Raw genomic sequence first — 22,117 nt, 5'->3', positions numbered from 1 at the left:
CGTGAAGAACATAGTACAGTTGTGTACACTTATCATAAATGTAGATGTTCAAGTGTGTTCACTGTTGCAGTCCAGGTTACCCTCCCGCCATCCCCCTGTCATTCTGGAGTTTATCTTTCCTTCTCTATCTTCTACAACCTATGTGGTGTATTTGCTTGTAGATGAAGGTAAAGTTTATATTGATGCATGTTTGTGTGTGTGTGTGTGTGTGTGTGTGTGTGTGTGTGTGTGTGTGTGTGTATATATATATATATATATATATATATATATATATATATATATATATATATATATATATATATTATTTTTGCTACCTTTTTGGGGGCAAGAAAAACTAAAGAAAATGGCGCTGGCTGCATGTTTTATACCCCTGACGTCATGGAAGAGGAGACAACAACTGACACAGGACCCAAGACTTTGTAATTCAGGCCGACTGAAGGCAACCTGCCAGCAGATTACCCAAATGTAATGACTGCAACAGTGAATACACTCTAACATCTACATTTATGGTAAGTGTACGCAACTGTACTTTGCTTGTCAGGTGCCAGAATCCACCATGTCGCATATGCCCTCAAGTCTCTCAATAGCAGGTACTCTTATGACTGTCCTTATGATCGAGCTCTGTAAATGTGTCCCAGGTAGGTTTGTCCCTGGTCTTAAGCAGCATTCTTCCATCGCCCAGATTGATGCCTCAGTACTAACAGAAAATGGCTTAGTTTCTAGTAACATTCCAAGGGGATCCAGTACATGGCAGCCTGGGAGGACATGATCGACAGACCACAGTGTTTTGCCAGAGATGGCCTGCATCTGTCTCCTTTGGGCTTGGCTTCTGGCAAAGGCTCTTGTCACCCCCATAGTGCCTTTTGTAGCCACTGCCATGAGCTCAAATCTACCAATGTGAAAATGTTCATCAAAACTAAAATTAAAGGTTATTTTGCTAAATGCTAGTAATCTAAACATGAAACTGCACTCGTTGCAAGCATTTTTAAACCTGGAAGATGCTGACATTTGTGCAGTCACAGAAACCTGGTTCAAAGCATTTGGAGAGCACCCACCCATACCAGGTTAGTTTATCCTTTCGTACATTCAGACCTCAAGCTATGGGCAGCAAAGCAAAAGGAGGAGGAGTTTCAATATATATTAGACGTACACCCCTCCTGACTGGTCAAACAGCATGATGCACAGGCGACACTTCAGGTGCAGTTAATTGTTGACAAGATCCCTATTCAAATCATAGCTAGCTACAGGCCCCCAACTTTGACTCAAGATGCCCACTCCACGTATCTGGACCTCTTCGAATCTATCAAGATTTAACCCTTTACCCTGATCCTGGGCAACCTTAACTATCCAACCATAGGCTGGAAGAACTACTTGTATCAAAACGCAATTGCCCAGATATTCTTTGATTTTATCAATGCAAATACCTTTGAGCAGCTGGTCGACAGCCCCATAAGAGGTGATAATATCTTGGACTTGGTTACTCATGTTGGTTAATACCACTGCAACATCCCTACAGAGTCATCCTCCTTGGTAAGATCTGACCACAGAGGTCACTTTCGAAATCGCCATCTCCCCTGACCCTCCCCCAGCTAGGGTAAAACAAAAAAACTTCTCTAAAGCTGATTACAACCTCCTGAGGGAAGGTATAAATGGCTTCACAGCCCCCTCCATAGGAACTGGCACAAATGTCCAAACCTACACCAAGTACTATGAACATTTTATAAAGCTGCATGGAATCGAGAATACCCGACAGGACAAGCGTCATCCTTCTCAAGGAAGAGTAAACCTGTCTGTGGACATCTGCTGTAAAACTATATAATAAAAGGAAAAACTTGCTATCCAGGACCAAGAAGGAGCAGGTGCCTCATTGGAAACCTTCTTTCCTTAGCCTGACCAAGCAAATAAGAGCAGTAGTGAAATCCTCCAAAGCAAACCTTGAGTCCAAACTGGCCACATCTACTAAAGTCAATCATAAGGCCTTCACATGTCTGCAGTCTCTGAGAAAGCACTCTGATCTGCTCAGAACTGGTGGTCAAGGGCACCACAGGCACAAACACCATAGATATAGGCAACCTGCTGGCAGACAGGTTCAGTGAAAACTTCACCCCTATGTCCCCCCTCCTCCGCATCAGTAAATCAGGATATCCTCAGCACCTGCTCCCCACCCCTTATCTCTAGGGAGCAAGTCATCACTGCCCTCTCAAAGGCAAAAAATACAGCCTCCATGAGACCCGATAACATCCGAGGAAGCATTCTGCATGAACTCTGGCAGGAACTTGCAGCATTATTAGGCACCTTGTTCAACCAAAGTCTGAGCACTTGGCTGGGACGAAGCCGGTAGAGTACAACCACTGCCATCCCTTTGCATAAAGGTGGCGCATCCACCATTCCAGGAAATTATATACCCATCAGTCTAACTAGCCTGATCTGCAAGGCCATAGAAAGGATTATTAACAAGGACATTGGCAACATCCAAACACTCTATCCCATGCAGTTTGTTTTTGTCAAGGGGAGGTAATGTCTGTTAAACTTGGTTGATGACTTTGAGACGGTCACCAAAGCCATAAACGAGAGTTAGACTGTGTACACTGCCTACCTTGATCTCGCCAAAGCCTTCAATACTATTCCCCACCTGGTATAATAGATAACTGTATCAACTAGGCATCAAGACGTATGTTACTAGATGGTTAGCAAACTGGCTCACTGATAGAACCCACTTTGTTAAAATAGGGGAAGCCACCTGAAGCAGTAGACCCGTAATGAGTAGCATACCCCAGGGATCGGTCTTGGGGCCTGTGTTTGGGATATACTTTTCTGAGCTGCAGGCCAAAACCAGTGGGCTATGACTGACCAAGTTTGCAGATGTCTGCTGGCTGGGTGCTTTGATTTCCCCTAGTGATGTGGACATCCTCCAAGAGGGTCTCACTCAAACAAATGACTGGTGCCAGAAACATGGCCTCAAACTGAATGCCAAAAAATGCATCCTCATCCTCCTCCTCTTTGGGGCGAGTGACGTCCCCGCAAATTATCACATTGATAACAGGGTCCTAAGCATGCAGTCAGTCGTGGGGGACTTGGGCACCCAGGTTGATAGCAAACTAACTTTTGACCATCATATTGCCTCCGTTGTATGGAAGGCTTTTTACATGGCCCACCTCATTAGAAAGGCCATCTCATCCAGCAACAAAGGAGGTCATAGCATCCCTGTATTCTTCCCTTATAGGACCCATTATTGAGTTAAACGCCCGTTTTGGCATATACGTCACATAGTACATGCACCAGCTGGAGAGACCACAGAGGTTCCTCACCAGGCGAATCCAGCGCCTCAAACATCTACCCTACATAGACTAAAAGCCCTGTTTTTCTACTCAGTCTCATACAGACTTCTCAGAGGTGACCTCTGTCTGGCATAATAAGCAATCTCAGACCCTGCCTTGATGGGACTGCTGCATAGCCACAAGTCAGGCTCCAGTCGATTAGCCTGCATGCATGACCTCATCCTGGTGTGTGACATCAATAGGACTTGTTGGCGGGACAGGTTTGTCTCTCAGAGAACCCCCCCCCCTTCTGTGGAATAGACTCAGTCTCCACTTCAAGCAGAGTACCTCATTATCCCTTGTAAGCACAACCTGGATAACTGGGTGAGGATCAGAAAATACACCCCTCAGATTCCACCAGTGTCCCTACTGGACAGGGGCATCGGGTGCTGACTTATCGGAACATGGGCTAATTTCTTGGCTAGGCTTGTAAGGGCCTCAGGGCCAATAGCCTAGTAATATCCTATGATCCTGTGTGCATGTCATTGAGACCTTGCCTAAACTAAATGGGTGCTTTATGAGAACATTCTTACCCAAGCATGTGTGTTTAGAAAATGGAATTTATTGAACAAACCAGTTTGCTTGAAGTGTGATTAGATATTTGATTGCATTATTTTTAGCTTTGCTGAAAAGAATATTGGCTAAATATTTGTACTGAATTTCTTTAGGTCGGTGTGTGGATTGGAGCTGGAAGCCGCTATGAAAATGAGAGCAACAATGGGTCAGCTTACTTCCTTGAACACATGGCATTTAAGGTAGGATGAGGCATTTGTGACTTGCCATATTACTTTGTGAACTGAAGACTGGAGTCAAGTAGATTTCTTAGGTCAGTGAACCATTTGCACTTCCATTAGTTGTGAAACTGATGGTGTAGGTGTTGTGCCACTAAGATTAATTTTAGTTCACATATCCAAACATTTAATAGCTAGCTGATTACAACCAGTTAACATCATAATTAAGTAGTGTTAGGATGAAATCACAGCCAAGGCAGACACAAAATGGTAGTGATGTCAGCAGTTGTCAGCTTATTTCCGCATTGTTTTTTGGTATACTTTTTCCTGTTATTTTAAAACGTTGCCCATCATCCGAGAAATTGCAGACCCTTTAGAGTTTCTTGTGCTCCGGGCTTGTCAGCTGAAGTAGTCAGCGAAACTGAATATTTTTACTTTAATAGCTTGTAGTCTTGAGGTAGCAGCATGGGTCATTTACTACTTAATTACACATGGAATTAAAATGTATGCAAACAGAAGGCCAGAACTGGATACTGAGGATAGCACTTCTCCTTGTAGAACCCCTTCAAAATGGGGCTGTCCTATGATGTGGAAAGACAAAGAATTACGCATGCTGACTGCTGTGCATGTAGGTTGTGAGAGTGTTAATGTAAGAGCAGCTGCATTGCTGTTTAATTTGATATATTGACAGCATATTTTGTTGCCATTATTGCTGTACCTCCCCCGCCACTCCTGATAATTCATAGGTTCATAATTCCTAGTCTTGATTTTTTTTGTTTTCTGAAGTGAAGCTTCTTTTATGTGGCTAATCTTCAGTTTGTTACTTAGAAATTTTTTAGTTTGATTTGCATTAGCACTGTACACAGACAATTTAAAGTCTAAAAGTTCCCATGGCAAAGGGCCTGCTAGAATTTACCCTAGAGAGCTGTACTGAGTGGGAACTTGTACAACTGCCTTATTTTTTTATCAAATTGTGAATTAGGAGTAAGGATCATAAAAGGAATAAAGCAGATATGAATCATCTTGACGTGCTTGGCAGCTAGGCATTGGCTGGAAGCTTATCTGTTGACTTGCAAGTATGACCTTAGCTGTATTAAAACAGGGAGTTACACTGAAAAGGAGTTTCAAAAGGTCTGGTAAGGATGAAGCCTCAGTGCAGCATGATTGGGCTTTTTTTTCTTTATTGATTTAGTCCTGATAAAATTTTTGACTAACTAGGGTTGTTGTTGTGTCTTTCGGCTTTTTCCCGGTGGGGGGTCGCCACAGCGGAACTACAGTCCGCTATTGATTGGCAGTAGATTTTTACGTCCCTAGTTGCCGGCCCTGATGCACAACCTTCAATGAAGGTACGCCCATTCATGCATGTCTCCACACACAAGACGCTCTAGCTGAGAATCGAACAGGACAACGTCTTACTGTGAGGCGACACTGCTGTATAAAAAGGGTATGGGTATGTGTCTTTATTGACTCTTGGCTAAGTATTGATATTGGAATACACACAACTTCTGTTAATTAGAGAAGTGTAGAGAGGGTCTTACACTTAGATGTGACATTAGGTAAACAGGATGTATATTGGAGCTTAAAGGAGAACCGCACTCACAGACTCTTAAACTATTTTTTTTTTTTTTTTTCATCATGGTTTGGTGTTTCCTACATTTTAACACCACTCTTGGACTATTTACAGGTATTTAAATATTTTTATACAAAATTTCTGAGTCTGACCACATGGGGTGTGGCATCTTGAACTAATTTTGATTTAGTCTGCCTCTAGGTATCCCACAATGCTGTGCTTGTCTGTGAAAAATTATATCACACAGGCCTCTTTCTTCCTAAAGCTCCTGTCACTACATTGATTTTACATGCATACACTGCTGTCTTTCAGTCGGTTTTAAGTAAAATTTCATGCCGTTCAGTGACTGCTTAAAACACAAACAATGCTAGTGCCACAGAACAGACTTTCAAAGTGCTTTTTACTGCTGTTTCTTTTTAGAATGGCAAAATTGCAGTCTTTTGTGAAGCCTGAATTGTACTGCTTTGACTCTTCTCCCATCCTCCTTCACATCTAACTTACCTAACTGTCATAGTGCTAAGGGTAGTTTGACCTGTTACCTGCCGCGATTGACAGTTGACAGCTGGAGACTTGACTTGTGTATTGTTTCCTTGTTCTAGCCTTTACTTTCTGTACGGGTAGGGGAAGAACCAGGGAGCTGTGTTGTCACAGCATGGGTAGGTTTTTAGAATGGTCATGGTGATGTCAGTTTGGGGAAGGAGTCAGCCAGAAAAAAATACCTGTATTCAGTTCCTTTGATGGCATCTATGAATAGGAGACTGCAGCAAGCTTTTCCAAAAGATTTTTGAAAGTGAAGTTACCACAGTACAATAAGGTACTGTTCTACTGGAGAGAAACAGTTGATTTAAAATATTTTAAATGCTGTATTGTTTTTATTCATAGCGGGAACAGTAAATAGGGAGAAAAAGGACAAAGAAATTGAGCATTTAATATTAAAATCCCATGGTTGTCCTTTATGGAGCTGACTAAGATAAAAGGTTATTGGTCAGTGGTGTGACACAGGTCTGTATTGGGGGGATGGGCCTTTTAAGTTGCATTGCATTACTGAAAGTAGTTTTAGCAGTGACAATTTTGCAGCTAGTAGATTCACTCAAAAGTGCAGGCAGGTGAAGAGACTTTGCATGAATAAATAGTAATAAACTAAATCTTGACAACTAAAATTTATTTAAAAGAATATGAAATAATGCATCTGGCAAGCATAAACCCTATGCAATCAAAGGAAATACTGAAAGCAGTCATGGAGAATACATGGTGGTGATGTTATCAGGTGACCCAAATGTAAACTGGGTAATGTGAGAAAGCAGCAATGGAGGATTTAAAAACCTGCTGGGTTATATAAAGGCTGCCATATTTGTTTTTTGTCTGGGCATCATATAGGACTCATTTTCTGTGCGTTTGTGCTGTTATGGAGATTTGTGGTGTAGCACAGCAGCAAAAATGGTGTACCTGAACATTAAGATGAAAGGGTAGAGGTCATGATGAAATGTCCAAGTACCTTAACAGACTCATAGACTTCAGTTTAATACCATCTTCTAAAAAAAATGCTAGCATAAGAAGCTGATAAAAGTCGGGCTTTGGAGGTCTTGAAAAATTATTAAAAAAATTACTGAATTCAGGAATGCATAGGCATGCATGGAACACATGATCTAAGGCAGTTCTTGAGTGTGGAAAAAATATTGTTTTGTTAATTAGGTAGAAAAGCTGGCAGATTGTGGCTTAGATGTTCATCGTGTTTCACTGTTGCAGTCATGACTGTAGGGATGTCCTTCAAGAATGCAACTGCAGTCATAACATATGGGTTGTCCTGCCTCAGGCAGCCCTCGGTCGGCCGAATCCCAAAGTCTGGGTCTGGCGTCGGTTGGTGTCTCCTCCTCTCCGACGTCACAATGGCTGGAGTATAAAGGCATCGGCCGACGCCATCTTCTCCAGTCTTTCTTGCCGCGCGGTGCCCGAAGCAGAAGCAGTTCGCAAGTGCCGGTCGGTCAGCTCCTGTGTTTTCAGTACCGAAGTCATCTAAAAGCTAAGTACCCCGTTGGGGAACATTTATTTTTGCCTCAGCCGATGTCAGAACAAATTGAGAAAGTTTAATTGTTTGTCTTGTGGTAAACACATACTTCATAAGGACTTCCATTCTCTCTGCCTTCCCTGCCTGGGCCCAGACCACGACGTCTTGGCCTGTGCTGCCTGTGCTTGCTTTAATAAGCGTGCACTCAGGCGCCGGGCAGAATGTGCCGAGGACTTTTTCGGTGAATCTTTTGCGTATATCATGCCGTCGGATCAACCGACTACCCCATCTGCTAAAAAACGCAAGGACCGGGACCAACATCCTCGGCCCGCGTCCACTACCGATGCTACTCCCAAATCCTCTGCTAGTGCTCCAGTCCCTTCAGAAGTGGTAAATTTACCGCTCCAGGCCGACGACACAGCGTTAACACGACCTTCGGTCTCTGAGATCTCTCTGGTGCCGGTTGTTGATTTTCTTCCAGAAACCGAAGTTCTGGATCTACCCGACACCATTTCTGTGGACAAGGTTACGCCTGCACGTGGGGCTGCTAGGCCTCCTGTATCCATGTCTATCAAGGCCTTTGCACGTGCTAAAGCCGCCAGTCAGGCCAAGGCCCATCCTAGACCTACTGCCCAGGCCCCCTCTTCTGATAAGCAGATCATGTCTCTGGCTGCTGATCTTATTTCCCTTATCAGGGGGTCTCAGCCTCATCCGGAAAGGGGTTCTCAGCCACCTGCAGAGAAAAGGCCCAGAACTGAGCAGGCAGACTACCTCTCTTCGGATGAAGCCTCTGGGGATTCTGAACATTCTGATATCCAAGAAGAATCCTTCCAGGCCTACGAGGACTCTGATGCTGAGGAATCAATTCCCTCTGCCTCCCCTCCTGAGGATTTCTCATTTGGTGAAGTCCTGCATTCCATGAGGGAACATTTTCAATGGCAGGGTCAGGAATTCTCGGACTCCAGGAAAAGGCTTCATACCTTCCTCAAGCTTCCCCAGCACAGGCCCTTAGCTATTCCACCTGTTATGGATGTTTTGGATGATGTTTTCTCTGACTCCAGTGCTAACCCTGATTCTCTTCCTCCGGCTCCTGTCAAGCCGGACAGATATTACAGGGTCCCTGACACTCACAAGCACCTTTTTAAGGCCCACTCTGTGGATCTAGAAACTATTTCACAGGACCCCAAGGGAGTGGCTACCTCCTCTGCCAAAAACCCTCTGCCAGCAGACAGGGAAGCAAGGTCCCTGGAGAGATGGGGTAAAAAAGTATATACTTCTACTACCCTGGCGATGAGGTCACTAAATTGCCTTTTTCACATGTTTCAGTACCAGGATTTTCTCCTGGATGATTTACAGAAAAAGTTAGCTTCTTCTGAGCCTATTAATAAAAAGGCATTGCAGGATCATATTCATAACACTCAGCAGGTTAATAACCATTTTCTACAGTGTGGTTATGATGCACTGGAATCTTCATGTAGGGCAGCTATGACTGGGGCTGTAATACGTAGACATGCTTGGTTGAAGGATCAGTCTTTGCCTGACCATGTTAAAGTAAAGTTACTGGATGCACCATTGGAAAAATAAAAGCTTTTTGGTGCTACTGCACAAGATGTATTGAAATCCATAGAGGAAAAAGCAAAGTCAGTACAGACGGTCAAGGATTTCCTTCAGGTTCAGCCACCCAGGTTCAGCAGAAACTGGCCCTCCAAGAATTGGTCCTTCCCCGGCTCTGACAAGTTTCAAAGGGGAAAAAGCAGACGTGGCCAAGGTAGAGGGCAATGCCGAGGATCTTACAGGGGACGCCAATGGCAACCTCCAAATCAAAGAAGTGGCGCAGACAGTTCAGCTGCACCACAAGGACAATCACAATGACTTTACTTTCGTACCGCCTACAAAGGTTCAAAGAGAAGCACCTTTGGGCGGAAAACTAAACTTATTCTCACAAAACTGGCATATCTTAACCAAGGACAATTGGATTCTGGATTTGATAGACAAGGGTTACAGATTCCACTTCCACACATTACCAATAAAACAAGGCATACCAAACCTGCCACATCATCAAAGGGCAGAGGCACTCACTCAAGTTTTCAAGCTATTAAGTATAAAAGCAATAGAAAGGGTTCCTCCTCAGGAACAAGGCCAGGGATTTTATTCAAGATTGTTCCTTGTTCCAAGAAAAGAAAACAAGTGGAGACCCATACTGGACTTGTCAACTCTAAACACCTTTCTCATTGTGCCAAAGTTCAAAATGCTAACGTTGCAGCAACTTCTTCCCATGTTGGGCAAGGGGTCTTGGCTGGTCACTCTGGACCTCAAGGAGGCATACCTGCATGTCCCAGTCAGACAAAGCTGCAGAAGATACCTCAGATTTCTTGCAGGGACAGAGCATTCTCAATTCTCAGCATTGCCGTTTGGCTTATCTACTGCGCCCAGAGTGTTCACGAAATGCCTGGCATCAGTAGTGGCACACTGCAGACTGCAGGATTCAAATATACCCCTACTTGGACGACTGTCTCATACAAGCAGACAACAAACAAACCTTAAAAGGGAATTTGGACTATGTCATGCATCTACTGCAGGCCTTGGGATACACAGTCAACATTCAGAAGTCAAATTTACTACCATCCCAACAAATTATATTCCTAGGAGCCAAACTGGACACGGAAAAACAAATGGCCTACCTCACAGAGGAAAAACAGCAGCATTTACCAGAGTACTTCAAAGGCCTAGCAAAGCTTTCCCAGCTGACTGCAAGGAAAATCCTGCAGGCCCTGGGCTTCATGGCATCTTGCATCCTTATGATACCTTTGGCAAGACTTCATATGAGAAAGCTGCATTGGTATCTAAAAAACTTATGGGCTCAACACAGCAACAGCCTAGAGGACATAATCCCACTTATTCCATGTCTGCAAAAGGAATTTCTATGGTGGGCTGAAGCCAGTCAACTAAACGAAGGCATGCCTTTCAACAGACCACAAGCAGACCAAATGATGACAACGGACGCCTCAGACCATGGATGGGGGGTGCACATGGAGGGCAGATGCTTCAAGGTCTTTGGACGCCAAAGGAAAGACATCTGCACATAAACCAAAAGGAGATGCTGGCAGTGATGCATGCCATCGAGACTTTCGAAAAAACACTAAGACGGGCATCTGCTAATAAGGACAGACAACACTACTATCATGTGGTACATAAACAATCAGGGAGGCACTCATTCTTACCCCCTCTGCAGACTAACAATGCTTCTCTGGGAAAAATCCCTGAGCTTGAGGATACATTTACAATCCCAGTTTGTACCAGGCAAGGACAATGTACTGGCGGACAATCTGAGCAGAAATTTCATGGATCCACACGAATGGATGCTTCACCCTCACATTTTCTCTCAACTGGCAAGGACATGGGGAAGACCGGAGGTAGACCTTTTTGCTTCCCACTTAAATCACCACCTGGAAAAGTTCTGCACAAGGACTCGCCACCCTCTAGCTTGGAAAACAGATGCTCTCTCCTTCAGCTGGAATTATCTAAAAATGTATGCATTCCCTCCCCTGCCTCTGCTGACCAAGGTGATACTGAAGATCAAAGCAGAACAACCAACAGGCATCTTGATAGCTCCAGACTGGCCGAGGGCAACACTGGTGCCCATTACTATTGACCATAACTTGGACCAAGCCATGGCCTCTGACCCTATGGCCCCTGCTCCTAACTCAGCACAATTACAGGACTGTACATAAAGACCTGAAAACATTGCATTTGACAGCCTGGAGGCTACCATGACTTCGACACCAAACTCTCTTTCCAAATCTGTTCAAGAGATTTTGATGGAAGCACGCAGACCTTCCACCAGAAAAACCTATTCAGCCAAGTGGAAGAGATTGTGTCTGGAATGCCAACAGGGGTCAGGACACAGCATTACCGAGTATACCTCAAATATTAGAATACTTGGCAGAACTATTTCATACTGGACTCTCATACTCCTCAATAAAGATTCATGCCTCAGCAATCTCAGCAAAATACAACTGTGACCCTCCCAGTTTTTTCGCATCCTCTACTAAGACAGTTTCTAAGAGGGATAAAGAATATTAAGCCTCCCAGAAAACAGCCAGTACCTGCATGGGACCTCAACTACGTGTTGGAAAAACTAACTCTCCCTCCATTTGAGCCAGCAGCAACCTCAGAAATGCAATTTCTGTCATGGAAGACTGCCTTCTTATTGGCAGTCACCTCTGCAAGAAGAGTTTCGGAGATACAGGCACTCATGGCTGTGCCCCCCTTCCTCATTTTTCATCAGGACAGAGTCTCTCTAAGAACCAACCCTACATTCATGCCAAAAGTAATTTCCAGGGTGTCTCTAAATCAAGCTATTCATCTACCTGCATTCTTTCCCAATCCTCAAAATAAGGGGGAAAAACTTCTGCATACTTTGGACATACACAGACAATTACGCTACTACTTGGACAGAACTAAGGCCACCAGAAGGTCTGATCAGCTGTTTGTAGCCTATGCTGCTGGAGTACAAGGAAAAGCAATCTCCAAGCAAACAAATTTCAAAATGGATTGGACATTGCATCAGATTTTGCTACGCTTTCCATGGAAAAGGTGTGCCAGCCAATATCAGTCCACATTCCATTAGAGCTATAGCCACTTCCACAGCTTTTCTAAGAGGGGTGGCAACAAAGGACATTTTAGAAGCTGCTACATGGAGCTCCGTGCATACATTTACCAAGCACTACAACCTGCCCTTATTCTCCACATCCCGAGCAGGCTTTGCTTCGGCAGTCCTGCAGGGGATTTTAGCTACACCATCCTTATCTTAGTTCCATCCACCCCCAGCTTGGCTATGGTACTCACCCCATATGTTATGACTGCAGTTGCATTCTTGTAGGACATAGTACAGTTTTGTACCTACCATAAATGTAGATGTCCGATAGATTTGCAACTGCAGTCGGATTTTCCCACCCTCCTACCCCTCTGTATCCTTCTTTTTTGGGTCCCTACCCCTCTTCCCTTCAGCTGGGGGTATCTCTTATGGTGTATCTGTTTATTACTGTTGTGCATGTTTTGGATTATTTTATCCATTTACCAAATTTAGCCTTCCAAGAAGGGCACCTGGCATCTGGGGCAAGAAACACTGAAGAAGATGGCGTCGGCCGATGCCTTTATACTCCAGCCGTTGTGACATCGGAGAGGAGGCGACACCAGCCGACACCGGACCCAGACTTTGGGATTCGGCCGACCGAGGGCTGCCTGAGGCAGGACAACCCATATGTTATGACTGCAGTTGCATATCTATCGGACATCTACATTTATGGTAGGTACAAGACTGTACTTTCTCCCCTGCTGGCAGGCAGTACTTGGTCGGCCAGAATCCCAAAGTCTGGGTCCGGCGTCGGCTGTTCAGCCATGCTCCCTGACATCAGAGCGCCAGGAGTACAAAGCTGACAGCCGACGCCATCTTCTCCAGTCTTTCTTGCCGTGCAGTGATAGCAGTTTGCAAGTGCCGGTCGGCTGACTCCTGACAATTTTTTTCTGATTTACTTCAGCCCGAAGATTTTCTTCTCCACTCACAGCTAAGTACCCCGTTGGGGAAACTTTTTTTTCTTGCTCCACTCCGATGTCAGAAAAAGTTAATAATTGTATTTCATGTGGGAAGCAAATACCTCATAAGGATTTTCATTCTTACTGTATTCCTTGCTTAGGCCCTGACCACGACGTAGCTAGTTGTCGGTTTTGTGCTAGATTCAATCAACGTGCAATTAAGCGAAGGTACGATTTTGCTTTTCATTACTTCAGTAGGCGCTTTAACTACAAAACTGATATGGTTCTGGCTACCGGAGTTCACAAACGTCGCAAGGATAAAGACAGACCTCCGAGGTCCAAATCTGATGATAGCACACAAGCGGAGCCAGCTTCAGGTTCGGCCGTCGTCAGTGAGGCGCTTTTGCAGCCCCTGTCGTCGGCCATTTCAGAACCGACAGCCGAAACGGACTCTCATGAGGAGCCAACCAGGCCTTTAAATATTTCTGTTGCAGGACCTTCGGACAATGCTCCTTTGGATGGGTCCGGAGCCGCTGTGCAGGTACCGGCTTCCGAAGGGGTTTTCAGGCCTACTCGGCTTCTAATAAAGGCAAAGCCAAAGGCAAAGACTCCTTCTAAATCAAAGACTACAACACAGGCCTCTTCTGAACCGGCTCCCAAGTCACAGAAACAGTTGCTCAAGATGACGGAGGATTTACTTACTATGATTAGGGGTTCACATCCCCCTCCAGATAAAAGGCCAAGGCAGGATGTTTATTATTGATTCCTCTAATCAGGCTTCTGTTTCCTCAGTTTCTTCTTCTGACCAGGAATATTCTTTCCCTCCTTATGAGGATTCTGATGCTGAAGAATCCATTCCTTCAGCTTCTCCCCCTGAGGATTTCTCTTTTGGGGAAACTTTGCATGAAATCATTTTCACTGGGAAGGACAGGAGTATTCGGAATCTAAGAAAAGATTGAGGGATTTTCTTCTTCTTCCCCAACATAGACCCCTGGCTATTCCTCCTGTTTTGGATATTGTGGATGATGCTTTTTCGGAGGCTAACTTAACCCCGGATTCTTTTCCTCCTGCTCCTGTCAAACCTGATAGATATTACAGGGTTCCTGATTCCAACCAGTTTTTATACAAGAACCCTTCTGCTGACCCTGAAACCATTTCTCAGGGTCCTAAGGGGGTTAAGGCCGCTTCTGCCAAAAATCCCATTCCTACTGAAAAGGATTCTCGATCCTTAGAAAGATGGGGCAAAAAAGTGTACACTTCTGCTACTTTGTCCATTAGGGCTTTAAACTGTCAGTTTCATGTGCTGAAATACCAGCAATTTCTCTTGTCTGTTTTGAAACAAAAGCTTACTTCCATTTCTGCCTGTACAAATGATAAGGAAATGCATGACTTATTGCATGCCACTGAACAAGTTGGGAAGCATGGTTTACACTGTGGATTTGATGCCTTGGAGGCTTCTTGTAGGGCTGCTGCCTCCGGCACAGTCATTAGAAGGCATGCATGGCTTAAGGAACAAAATTTGCTTGAACAAGTAAAGGCTAAATTATTTAGATGCTCCTGTTCAGCATAATGTTGTTTGGATCAAAAGCTGAAGAGGTGATTAAAAAGATGGAGGATAAGGCGAAGTCTATGCAAACATTTAGATTTCTTACAGGTACAGCCACCTAGATTTAGCAGGAATTGGCCTTCGAAAAATTGGTCCTTTCCCACTTCAGACAGGCCTCAGAGGGTAGATATAGACGCTCCAGAGGAAGGCCTCAAACACAAGCTTCTTATAGACCAAGACAGTGGACTGCTTCCACCCCTAGGGGAGGAGAGGACAGGTCACAAACTCAAAGAAAACAAAATCTATGACTCCCTCTGTTGGGCTCCAGGAACTTCTTGTCTGGAAGCCCCTCTCGGAGGAAAACTCTCTCTTTTTTTTTATCAAAATTGGACTCAACCCATGACAAGTGGGTTTTGGATGTGATTTTTAAGAGGTTACAAATTCCATTTTCATACCTTGCCAAGGCCAAGCGGATAGCCAGACCTTCCAAAACATCAATGGACGGAGGCCGTAAACCAGGTGGAAGCTCTTTTGGCTATGAATGCCATAGAACTGGTTCCTCTTTCAGAGATGGGAAAAGGTTTTTACTCGAGGCTCTTTCTAGTCTCCAGGAAGCAAAACTCATGGAGACCCATTCTGGATCTGTCGGTCTTGAACACCTTTCTAGAGATTCCAAAATTCAAGATGCTTACTCTACAGCAGCTACTTCCAATGCTGTCCAAGGATGCATGGATGGTAACTTGGGAATGTGTAAATATGCCTCCTTTAAATCCAGTCAGGCAGGATCGCAGAAAATTCCTCAGGTTCAAGGCCGGATCTCAGAAAATTCCTCCGGTTCAAGGCCGGATCGAGGCACTTTCAATTCTCTGTGCTGCCCTTTGGATTGTCTACTGCGCCCAGGGTCTTCACCAAATGCCTGGCTCCAGTAGTAGCTTACTGCAGACTCAAGGGAATTCAAATTTACCCTTATCTGGATGATTGTCTAATTCAAGCAGACAGCAAGGATGTCTTACTCCAACATCTAGAATTTGTACAGAACCTCCTCAAGTTCCTGGGATTCTCTGTAAACGTAAAAAAGTCAAATTTGACACTCTCACAACAGATAATTTTTCTGGGTGCTCTTCTAAACGCCACAACCCAGATGGCATTTCTGACATCCGAAAAACAATTACAGCTGGCTTCAACTTTCAAAACCTTGGCAACTTTAACTCAACTAACTGTAAGGCAATTCCTGCAGGCTTTGGGTTACATGGCCTCCTGCATCCTTCTCATACCATATGCAAGACTACACATGAGGAACATACAGTGGTACCTAAAAAGTGTATGGTCTCAGCATCGCCACAGTTTAGACATACTGATCTCTGTCCTTTCTTGCCTTCAAAAGGAATTTCTTTGGTGGTCCAGGGCATGTGCTCTAAACAAAGGGAAACCCTTCCGTCTGCCTCCTGCCACTTAGATTCTAACCACGGACGCCTCGGATTATGTTTGGGGAGCCCATTTTTAGGGAAACTGTCTGCAGGGCCTTTGGACGAAGGATCAGAAGCACCTGCATATCAATTTAAAGGAAATGTTAGCCGTTCAGAAAGCTCTATTGGCCTTCAGGAATCTTTTACAACCAGGACAACGACTATTATGGACAGACAACACCACAGTTATGTGGTACATAAACAAGCAGGGGGGATCTCATTCTTACCCCCTTTGCAGACTAGCCATGGATCTATGGAACACAGCTCTAGCTTGCAATCTGGATCTTCAAGCTCAGTTTTTACCAGGGAAACAAAACTTCCTGGCAGTCTGAGCAGAAACCTTTCAGATCCACACGAGTGGATGCTGGACACCAAAATATTCAGGATGATAACAGCAGTCTGGCGATGTCCTCAGACCTCTTTGCATCCCATCTCAATCAACTACAGATTTTTTTGCACCAGGATTTTCCACAGAGCAGCTTGGAAAGTGGATGCCCTGTCATTCAGTTGGAGGAACCTCTCAGGATATGCCTTTCCGCCTCTTCCTCTTCTTCCATGGGTTTTATTGAAGATAAAACAGGGCAAGCCCAAGATGATTATCTTGCTGGCTCGAAATTGGCCTTGGCAGTTTTGGTATCCAACTCTAAAGAACCTATGTCTGGAGCCCCCTTGGGTTTTACCTCGGTCTCCGAACCTTCTATCTCAACATCAGGGTCAGGTTCTACACTCTCATGTCAGAACTCTCAGCCTGGCGGCCTGGCTAATCCAGGGCCCTTGATTTCTTCTTTCCTACCCAAGCAGGTTATGGATGTCATTTTAGAAGCCAGACGTCCTAGCACTAGAAAATCTTGTGCTGGAAAATGGAAAAGATTTTGTTCCTGAATGCAGGCTTAGGATTCTGATCCTCTTCTTCCTAACATTACCTTAATTTTACTTTACTTGACGATCTTTTACATAAGGGTCTCTCTTTCTCTCTCTTCCATTAAGATTCATGCCTCTGCTATTTCTGCTCATTATAATACAGACCCTCCAATCTTTTCCCACCAGCTCATGAGACAGTTTCTCAGAGGAGCTAAGAACTTAAGACCTCCTAGATCTCCTCCCATTCCTGCTTGGGATCTCAACTATGTTTTGGAAAAGCTAACCTTGCCTCCTTTTGAGCCTGCTGCCTCTTATGACATCAAGTTTTTATATTGGAAGACAGCTATCCTATTAGCCCTAACCTCTGCCAGGAGAGTTTCAGAGTTACAAGCTCTTATGGCTGCAGAACCTTATTATTTTTCATCAAGACAGGGTGTCTTTGAGGACTAATCCTTCCTTCATGCCTAAGGTGGTTTCCAAAGTGGCCTTAAATCAAACACTTGCCAAATTTTTTCCCTACTCCTCAAAATAAAGGGGAAAGGATCTTGCATTCCTTGGATGTACACAGACAACTACGTTTTTACCTGGACAGAACCAAGGACATCAGAAAATCAGAGCAATTGTTTTTCTTATGCTTCAAGTTCCCAAGGTAAAGCCATTTCAAAACAGACCATTTCTAAATGGATTGCTCATGGAATCAGATTTTGTTATTCACACCATGGAAAGCAAATCCCAGGGAGTATACGGACTCATTCCACCAGAGCTGCTGCCACTTCTGCGGCCTTCCTCAGGGGAGTTCCTACCAAAGACATTTTGGAAGCTGCAACTTGGAGTTCAGTGCATACTTTTTCTAAGCACTACAATTTACCTCTCTACTCTAAGTCCAGGGCAGGCTTTGTCTCTGCAGTCTTGCAGGGCCTTTTAGCCACCCCTTCTTCTTTTTGACCACCTCCCTTTCTTTCAGCTTTGGGATTCTACCCTACAGTCATGACTGCAACAGTGAAACATGATGAACATAGTACAGTTGTGTACACCTACCATAAATGTAGATGTTCGAGTGTCTTCACTGTTGCAGTCTGGGTTTCCCTCCCTCCAGTCCCCTCCTTATTTTACTTTTGTATGGTTCCTTTTTTCACCATTCTTCTGAGGTGTATTTGCAAAGGATATGAGACTTTTCTCATTTTGGGACTCCAGACATCTGGGGCAAGAAAAACTGGAGAAGATGGCGTCGGCTGTCAGCTTTGTACTCCTGACGCTCTGACGTCAGGGAGCATGGCTGAACAGCCGACGCCGGACCCAGACTTTGGGATTCTGGCCGACCGAGGACTGCCTGCCGGCAGGGGAGAACCCTACAGTCATGACTGCAACAGTGAAGACACTCTAACATCTACATTTATGGTAGATGATCACAACTGTACTTTCCTTATACAGAATGCTGGCTATTGAGAAGTAATATTTAACCTCCTTGTTGTGTAATTAACTAATTAAAACTGTTTAGTGGATCCATAACTGGCATTATCATACTCATCTGTTGTATTTATTGTTAATCTCACCTGTGTATTTTGCCCTTTTCTTTGTCTGTTGTGTTTGTAATTTTATTTTATGTTTTCTCTTCTATTCTGCCGAGTTGGGCTTGTTATAGAAAGATTGCGTTACATCTGGTCCTTTTTGCACATTAAACATCCCCTCCATGAAAATCATAAAGACCTGGAGTGTATCCACTTGAGGATGTGGTGGTTGTAGCTTTGTTTGCAGGTGATGGTCATCCTAGCTTTCAAGCATCTGTCTGCCAGCTTGCACTGGAGGAATTTACTGCCAAGTGGGAAAGCGGTGAGATGAAAATCAGCAACACAAAATCATGTTGCCCTCTAGGAGAGGGAGAGCAAGATGTCTGACACTGAGTTTAAGTATCTTGAAGGTAGAGTGTGAATAGGGAGCTAAATCAGTGGACTGATGCTGCAATATGTACCTCAGGTGTTTTACTGTAGTGGCACAGAACTCGGTCATAAGAAAGAGCTCTGTTTTCCATTCTTTGTCCCCACCTCAGTTATGGTCATAAACCTTTGGTAGTTGGAAGGATGAAACACTGATACAAGTGGAAGAAATTAGGATACTGTACAGTGTAGCTGAGCTTTCCCTGTTAGAGGGAGTAGCTTGGTGTTGTGGAAATATGCAGCTCTTCAGATTCCTCTCAACATGAGACAGCAGTAGCTGAAGTGGTTTGGACAGTTTTTTCATAGGTGTGTACTAACCTGATGACTAGTAGGACCCTTATAAGCCTAGCCTGCAACCCAAATGTAACCCACAACTTTGATTTGTATGGGTGGTGATTTATTGGCTACCTCTGTCCATCAGAGACATAGGAGCCAGACCAGGGGTGAATTTGATTATCCAACCATTGGTCCAAGTTGCGCTTAAAAAGGGATAGGGAGGAATTCTTGCTCTACCTGGATGGGGGAGTCTGTTCTAGAGAATGAGCACTCTGTGAGAAATGCATCTGTCTCTCCATGTCCTATTTATGTTGCCAGCAGAATTTAGGTCTTTCAGTCTAGTAGTTCTGACTCAGTTTGTTTTGGGGATGTGCAAAATGTTCATCAAAATAGGGTCGGGGATGCTCTGTATGCCAGGCAAAGATCACCTCTCAGAAGTCTGTATGATGCTGAGTAAAGAGACAGGTTTGAGGCGATCAGTGTAGGGCACTGTGTTTTACTCCCTGTGTCCTTTTTGTAAGGAACCTTTGTGGATGTTCCACTTGCTGCATGTGTCTGGTCAGGTAAATACCACATAGAGTCTGAGGGCCAGGTGCAGTAGTATGATGTACAGCGGTATGATCTCTGGACCTAGATGCAATGCCCTTGCGTACAAGTTGAGCAACTTAGAAGGATATTCTTTCTACCTGGGACATATGCTGGTCAAAGACTAGCTTACTATCTACATGAGTTCCCAGAGCCTGACTAGTGAATGAACTTTTAAGGGTGTTTTTTTTGATGATGTAGTTACCCGGGGTGGTAGACTTGCCAAAAGGTAATATAATGCATTTCTTGGTACTGAGTTTTAAGCCATGGCTTTGACACCAAACATTGTCTGTATTTTACCTTCTTGAAGGGTGTTCTCATTCCATGACTGCTTCCAGATTGGCTGGCTAAGTTCACAAATGATTGCAAAGGCCTTTGACATCTGAAGTAGATGTCAAAGAAGAATTGGCCCAGCACAGAACCCTGGAGGGCTCCATTGGTTGTCCTCTTTTTAGAAGTGGCCTCACTAGTTCTAACCTCCTGGGTCCTATTGGTGATCCAGCTAGCTATCCAGTGTATTATAAAGGGGTTTATACATAGTTCCACAAGTTTGCCCAAGTGGCATATTGCATCTCATGCTTTAGCCAGATGTAGGTAGGCAGTATGCATGACCTTCTTTGACAAAGCCAAACCGGGATGGATCCAGTGACTGAAGGTCTCCTGTACCCCTATAGATAATTTTCATGGCTTTGCTAATAAGACTAGTCAGACTTGAGTTTGTAGATTTCTAGGATCTATTGAAGGTCCCTCCCTTATGAAGGAGGATGACCATTGTAGTCCTTCATTTATGTGGTACAAAGCCTGTTTTAAGACTATAGTTAAAGACTCCAGAGTTGGTCATATTTCACACCATTCAGGAGGCATCGTGGGATGTTGTTGCGGCCATGTTCCTAGCTTTAGTGAGTGCAGCCAGTACATGCTCTGTAGCTATAGCTGGAGGGGTTATGTTTGAAGGTATTTTTGAGAGGATGGTTAAGGGTGGGGAGGAAGTTGGAACCAAATCTGTCCACTAACAAGCTTGCTATATCACTAGGCTCAGTGAATGTGGCACCATTAACTACCAGATGTTCATCGTGTTTCACTGTTGCAGTCATGACTGTAGGGTTCTCCCCTGCCGGCAGGCAGCCCTCGGTCGGCCAGAATCCCAAAGTCTGGGTCCGGTGTCGGCTGTTCAACTCTGCTCCCTGATGTCAGAGCGCCAGGAGTATAAAGCTGACAGCCGACGCCATCTTCTCCAGTCTTTCTTGCCGTGCGGTGATAGCAGTTCGCAAGTGCCAGTCGGTTGACTCCTGACTAATATTTCTACGTACTTCGGTCTGAAGACTTTCTTCTCCACTCAAAGCTAAGTACCCTGTTGGGGAAACTTTTTTTCTTGCTCCACTCCGATGTCAGAAAAAGTTAATAATTGTATTTCTTGTGGGAAGCAAATACCTCCTAAGGATTTTCGTTCTTACTGTATTCCTTGCTTGGGCCCTGACCACGACGTAGCTAGTTGTCGGTTTTGTGCTAGATTCAATCAACGTACAATTAAGCGAAGGTACGACTTTGCTTTTCATTACTTCGGTAGACGATTTAACTACAAAATGTCGTCGGATACGCTTCCATCTACCGGAGTTCACAAGCGTCGCAAGGATAAAGACAGGCCTCCGAGGTCCAAATCTGATGATGGCGCACATGCGGAGCCAGCTTCAGGTTCGGCCGTCGTCAATGAGGCGCTTTTGCAGCCCCTGTCGTCGGCCATTTCAGAACAGACGGCCGAAACGGACTCTCATGAGGAGCCAACCAGGCCTTTAAATATTTCTATTGCAGGACCTTCGGACAACGCTCCTTTGGATGGGTCCAGAGCCGCTGTGCAGGTACCGGCTTCGGAAGTGGTTTTCAGGCCTACTCAGCTTCAAGTAAAGGCAAAGCCAAAGGCAAAGACTCCTTCTAAAACAAAGACTTCAACACAGGCCGCTTCTGAACCGGCTGCCAAGTCACAGAAACAGTTACTCAAGATGGCGGAGGATTTACTTACAATGATTAGGGGTTCTCATCCCCCTCCAGACAAAAGGCCAAGGCAGGATGTTTATTATGATTCCTCTGATCAGGCTTTCAGTTTCTTCTTCTGATCAGGAATATTCTTTTCCTCCTTATGAGGATTCTGATGCGGAAGAATCCATTCCTTCAGCTTCTCCTCCTGAGGATTTTTCTTTTGGGGAAACTCTGCATGAAATGAGGGAACATTTTCACTGGGAGGGACATGAGTATTCAGAATCCAAGAAAAGACTGAGGGATTTTCTTCTTCTTCC

At 44.5% G+C, this 22,117-nt stretch overlaps 1 protein-coding gene across 1 annotated transcript in view; it reads left to right on the top strand.

The window, feature by feature from the left end:
- LOC122807612 (cytochrome b-c1 complex subunit 1, mitochondrial) overlaps nucleotides 1-22,117 on the top strand; it is a 712,697-nt gene that overhangs the window by 84,625 nt on the left and 605,955 nt on the right. Inside the window, exon 3 of the mRNA XM_044078521.1 lies at nucleotides 3,986-4,072. Within this exon, the coding sequence (XP_043934456.1) occupies nucleotides 3,986-4,072 (87 nt within the window). The remainder of the gene's footprint in view (nucleotides 1-3,985; nucleotides 4,073-22,117) is intronic.

The sequence above is a fragment of the Protopterus annectens genome, chromosome 7.part1, assembly GCF_019279795.1.
Source record: "Protopterus annectens isolate FY-2018-M chromosome 7.part1, PAN1.0, whole genome shotgun sequence".
In the NCBI taxonomy this organism is placed as follows: Eukaryota; Metazoa; Chordata; order Ceratodontiformes; family Protopteridae; genus Protopterus; species Protopterus annectens.
Note: the sequence above shows the minus strand (reverse complement) of the source record. Positions and strands in the feature narration are given on the sequence as shown.